General features: G+C 41.0%; 1 protein-coding gene across 1 annotated transcript; it reads right to left on the bottom strand.

The window, feature by feature from the left end:
- Positions 1-1,440: 1,440 nt before the first annotated feature.
- On the bottom strand, positions 1,441-4,902 carry lpar2a (lysophosphatidic acid receptor 2a). The gene is made up of 4 exons (XM_067232557.1): positions 4,295-4,902; positions 2,887-3,633; positions 2,015-2,274; positions 1,441-1,834 (listed from the first exon to the last, which is right to left on the bottom strand). Exons 2-4 carry the CDS (start codon positions 3,629-3,631, stop codon positions 1,760-1,762), a joined length of 1,080 nt encoding a protein of 359 aa, XP_067088658.1. The 5' UTR covers positions 3,632-3,633; positions 4,295-4,902; the 3' UTR covers positions 1,441-1,759.
- Between the last annotated feature and the right edge of the window lie 1,321 nt (positions 4,903-6,223).

The following is a 6,223-nucleotide window of genomic DNA, read 5'->3' as shown; positions in this document are numbered from 1 at the left end:
GGGGTTTTTAAGGGGGAGGGGGAGGGGGGGGGAGGGGTTGCGATTGAGGTCTGTCATATCTGTCACACCTGTGCTTAAGATTTGATTGTATTGTGTGCAGTTGGGAAGGCATCCCATTCTGTGGGATGGCATGCTGTTCCCCCCCTTGTATCCATTATAGAGCATCCGCTGGTAAAGGCATTTTTAGTTGATTGATTTAGCCGCTTGGCAAGGGCTTTTCTCTTCTTGTTACCAAATAGGCAGCGCTGGGTTTGTTACAATAATGACAATGGTTTAGGGCCAAATCATAATTTTTGTTCATTTCTTTGGTTTGAGTTGTTTATAAAGCAACGTATGTAAGTAGCAGGGTGTTTTGATAATGTAATGGGAACTCACTATATTAAACAAAGACCTATGAACATTGAAATGTAAATTGAGACTTTGTTCATTCATGTTACAGAAAATACTTGGTTGAGGAGCTTTTCAGCTCATCAATGTATTAGCCAGTTTACTGTATCCTTGTTTACTGTTATTGTTACTTATATTATAAACATTCTCATATGGCTATATCTTACAAGAAATGCTATCACTACACCAAATTAGCTACCCCTTTTTTCTACCAGTCGTAATGGATGTCACTGTACAGTTTGTGGAATGTTTCAGTGTTTTATAAACCTTGTTTTTTTTCTCTCTTTTCCATTGGTGAGCTGTGGGGGTGGTTGGTTTGGCCTTTTTTGTTCTGTTGGGGTTGATTACATTTTTGTATGATTTCAGTGATATTCTTCATGATAGGGTTATGATGTGGGTTTATGGGTTTCAGCTTGGTTTGGTGCGGTTAGAATTCTTCTTAAAGAATTGGCAAACTATTCCGGCAATAATATTCAAATAGCCTTAGATTCCCTTTGTAAATCATGTTAAATACATTTGTCAAATAATGAACTGAACAGTTAAGACAAGAGGCCCAAGACAGAGGGCTCTTTGGTCCTTACCGAAAAGATCTTGACGAATTTCTCATTGATCTAACCTGCCTCAAGTTCTTGCCTGTGCTTACATGATTCCACAGCACCAAATCAAATGCTGTCGTAACCCGTTACTGACTTTGTTTCATTAGTATCTTTGCATTTCCCTCTTCTTCACTTCCCCTTGTATTTACCACTTCTTGTCTCTCTACCTCTGTCTCCATTTCTCTTGTACATAAACCCTTCTTTTTTCAGACTTGTGAGTCTGTAATCCTTTTATACCTCAATTTAGAATTGTTCTAGAAAGAGTAAAAACAAAAGGAAAAATATGACAAGCTGTAGTATTCCTTATTAGAAAACTAATAAAATAATTAGTGTGATTTTCATTTTCTGGGGCTTGTTTTGGAGGGGGGGTGTCATGTTTTAATTCCATGCTTTTAGTCACTACATTTATGCTCTTGTGACATTTAAACAAATAAAAGGAGAGAATTGCACCATTGGATGTTATTTTACATAATGTAATACTCTGGCAGTCAGATTTTCACAAGCAAACAAACTTGGATTGCTGGATATGGCTAAATGACGTATGGCAATACAACATTAAAGTTAATTCATATTTACATCAGTCTACACTTAACAATGATGCCTCAAAACAGTGTTTTTTTAAATAAATATGCAAATACAGTACTTTACAGGCATGCACAATCATCCATGAGAGATGGTACCAGATGAATACATTCAGTGGTTAATGGTATGAGCCACAGGTCCTTTTAGGATATTAATTCTTTGACATCATCCATCCATCAACAGAGATGGGCTTGTCAATAGTCTGTGTCTGCATCAGTTAGAGTATAGCTGGCACTGTCCTTTGCTTTCATGGCGCAACCATTATTATCCTGTAGGAACAAAGACAAAGCGCTGTACATTTTTGTATTGATCGTTTATATTGAGTGAATAAAAGGTGCTTTTTAAAGTTATGCAGGAGTGAAAACCTGAGTTTTAGTCTAAAGGGACAAGTGAAAGAACAGTCGAAGGAATTCACAAAACGGTTCATGATCCGTTTTATAAAATGGTACCTCAAGGTGTGCTGTTTCAAACTCAGGAGAGGGCTCCCCCTGCTGGTCACATCTCCTCCTGCAAAGCCAGCACAGTATACTCTTGAACGTCCTCCTCATGTCCTCGTCCCGGAGAGAATAGATGATTGGGTTGACCAGAGAGTTACACTCCGCTATGACCAGACAGTACTTTTCATAGGTCTGGGCATGGCTGTCTTTTCCCATTAGCCCATCCAGTAACAGGGTCATCAACCCTGGCGTCCAACAGATAACAAACGCTCCTGCGGAGAGAACGAGAATGTCGTCAGCGCCTCGGTGAACACAAGGATTTATGATTACAAATGATTACAGACACGCCTTTACAGAAACCATCAAGCTCGTATGTAAGTATATGAATGAAAACGGAATTTAGGAAGACGGTTCCTGTAAACAATGCATCCTTTCTTGAAGCTTGCAAGTTCATAGGGGTTGAAAAGTAGGAAAAACCTGTTCACAAATACGTAAATGGTAGAGAGAGTACCAGTTTGGTGAGTCTCAAGAGCACAACCATTTGCAACAATCTTTGGCAAAACAACAAATACATGTGTAGAATGGGGTGTTCGTATCGTTACTGGTTGGCAAGTCTGTGACACAGTCAAAAAGTATGCAGTATTGAGTAACAGTGTTCTAGGAACTTTACAACACAGTGACTGTGTGAGATAACAGGCTTGCTCAGACACGAACAGCGACAAGATGACCTGGAGATGACCTCCCACAGTTGTCTACTGCAAAAATAAAAATATCTAAGTAATCGATCCTTGCCCTTTTGCTTGGCTTACGTCGTTAAAAGTGACAGGAACTTGAACCAGATGAGACAGCTGCCGTCCAACCTCTCTTCCTGCCGTTCTACTCACCCAGCACCATGGAGATGGTCTTCATCAGGTTGATGATGGTCTGGCTGTGCCACAGCTGGGAGGTGTTCTGGATGGCACGCCGGCTTCGCCGCCTCACGTAGAGAAAGATGCGGGCGTACACGGCCACCATGATGAAGAAGGTGAGCAGGTTGAGCAGGGCCCAGAAGACCAGGAAGCGCCGGCTGTAGAGGGGGGCGATGGTGGAGCAGTCGGCCAGGTCACACTCGCAGTTCCAGAACATGGAGGGCACCAGGCCCATGCTGATCGACACGGCCCAGATGAAGATGATGAGCAGCACCACGCGTCGCCTGCTCATCTGGCTGTGCAGCTGCATGGTGATGATGGTCTGGTGGCGCTCCACAGCCACGGCCAGCAGGTTGGCCACTGAGGCCGTCAGACTGATGTCAATAAGGGCTCCACGGACAAACCACTGGGGCTTGGTCAGCCTGCTCGTCCAGGGCCCTGTGTTCAAAATGAGGTTGACGTAGGCAAGCCCTGCAAACAGGTCTGCAGCTGCCATGTTGCCCAGGAGGAAGTAGATTGGGAAGTGAAAGCGCTGGTTGATGAAGATGGCTGTCATCACCATCATGTTGGAGAGTATGACAATGAGACACACCACCAAGCCCAGTCCTATCACCACAAAGTCACGAGTTGTCCATTCTTCACTGATTTTTTTCCCAACCAGTTCATAGAAAAAGGTAACATTTTGGCTGTAGTCACAACTATTCCAAATATTGATTTCCATTGCTTTTGCTAGAGAGAATAAAAATGTGTGTTTGTTAAGAGTGTTTATTAATGCCATTTCCTTACAACTGAAAGTCGTATCTGATCTACCTATTTACAAACCTTAAGGGGAAAATCTAATAATCATTAACCTGCAATTTCATTCCATGAATCACATTTTGTTAGGAGGCTATAAAGTTACAATGACACTGAACATTGTCCCCGGAAATGCCATCAATTGTGCCATGTTTCTGGTCTATGAGGCATTACTTTGTCCTTTTCTTTTTACGAACGAGGCAACAATACATTCTAGAGTTGACAGCCAGGTCAGTTTGGGTCACCTGAACGCTCCTGGCAAATTCACTGACAAGTCAGAACACTTGAGGGAGTGCGAGAATCTTGTTTACAACCGATCTAATGCCTGTTGCCAATGTTGCTTTTCTGGTAGCCTAGACTAAACAAAATCGTCTCCATAGTAGTCGAAATTCCATTTCCAAAACCGAAAGGGGTAGGCTACTTAAAACAAAAACGTCAAATGCAGGGTTTGATATTATGTAGGTATACCACGAGCACATTAGTGCAATAAATCAACATGCACCGCGCGGATTTCATTGAGAACCGCAAGCATTACCGAACAGACGTCGTTAACAAAAGGAGCAATTGAGACTATGATTAATGTACTTACCACTTCAAAATCAACTTCACTCAAAGTCCACCTCAAATATCGAATACATAATCAAATGTATCCTAAATTTCCTCCGCGTGCACCACAATAGAAGACCCACTCAGCCACACCTGTCTAATCCCCCTGTTGGCCAAAACATTCCCTGACTCGCTGTCACAGTGGGAGGTCTATAGGAGGCTATTTACGGTAAATAGGTAAGACGCCAATTTACCGTAAATAGGGTTAATTGTCAATTGATAATGAGATGAATTAGTCGACTAACTAACTAATTTTAGACATCGATTGCTAAACAAACATTCCTAACATATGATGACACGTTATCGCGTTCGCAAGGACTTAAATTTATGCCATATCTCAAGATTATGAATCAAATACAATCTAAACTCAAATGTAGATTATCTCATCTCATTAGTTTGATATACAGAAATGTTATGATGTTCAAGTCCTCTGCTCCGGTAAGTTTGCCAGTCGGATATCCGTGTGTGAAGAGTAGGCTGACAAATTAGAACGGTTAAGTTTTGTCCAGGAGGAGGTCCAACATTGTTGACTAACTCCGGCGGTCTCACTGCATCAATGACTACTGGAATTGCTTTCAGGGTCATCGATCTCCTGGCATAGGGCTGTGTGCTTTGTCCTTCCCTCCAGTAGCAGAGTGAGATGATTAAAGGTAGACTACAATAGGTAAGATTTATTCAGTAAAAACATTTTTTTGTCCCCTATAAACATGTTATGTGGCTAATGTGAGAGTTGTTTAGCAACACAAACAGCTTTTGCAACTGCTGCTTTGCAGCCAATTTTGTTCCAGCAATCCTGTTCCAGCAAATCGCGGTAGGTAAGGCGGGCTTTTCTTGGTTACTCAAACTGGAGCTGGAGCAAAGGGCGGAAGTTCAAACAAGCATTCGTGACGCTGTTTCTCCTAGTATTTTTGTGCTACCTACAGCAGCTTTAAAGTGGCACCAAGCAAGGAGTGATTATGGCAGTGTGGTACACACAAATTAAGTAGGCTTACAGTGTAAATGTAAACAGGACCGACATAGTTGGGTCAGAAACAACAAAAGGGACATTCCTGAATGTATTCATTTAGGCCTGAATTGTAGATTTTTATGAATGGTGTCATAGGGTTTGCAGAATGTTCAGTATTTTTTGGCATGTAAGGCCTTTTTTATAATTTTTCATTTTTTTAAACTTCCCAGTCCTCTGATGCGCATCCTTGATTGACAGTGTTACAAACTGTACCCGTCAGATTGTATCCTGTGATGACAACACTAGCGGTGTGTTCATGACTAGATGCCCCATCATTGGTTTAGCACGGCACCATCACCTGTCACACTTGGAGATACAAATCAATACATTGCTTGGTTAGGAACAAAATTTGTCTCAAAATGAAATGAATCAATACCAACATTTTTCATTTATTTTTTATTTTCTATAAAAGAGATGAGTTTCTTCCATGATCATAACAGATTGAATCATAGACCTCGATAGACCACTCACATACCAAACGATAATCGAGGAAAATGTTGAACACAAACCCAAAACATAACGAATGGAACACAAAATACCTGAATAAAGCAAACTCTCCAGTCAGCACATTCTCTGTAGAATCCATATCTATGGCACATGACGTCCAACGAATATCATGGAGAAAAAAAAAATATTAAAGGCTTATAAGGAATGAAAAGTTTCTTTACCTTTTCAAAACCAGTCTAACAATAAAAATTATATATATTCATATATGGTGGACTTCATTGTAATAGAAAAAGGTGACTTAAGCAGAGAAACACTTTCTCTTGAAGCAATTTGTGTATTTTCATCCCGATAGAATGCTGTTCTAAAATGTGTCACATGCCTCCCTGCGCCACAAACTAAAATCATATATCAACACTCTCACATTCATCCAACTATTCACACAAAGGTCTAGACTGACAC

This window comes from Osmerus mordax, chromosome 3 (genome assembly GCF_038355195.1).
Source record: "Osmerus mordax isolate fOsmMor3 chromosome 3, fOsmMor3.pri, whole genome shotgun sequence".
Lineage (NCBI taxonomy): Eukaryota > Metazoa > Chordata > Actinopteri > Osmeriformes > Osmeridae > Osmerus > Osmerus mordax.
This window is presented reverse-complemented; position numbering and strand designations above follow the sequence as displayed.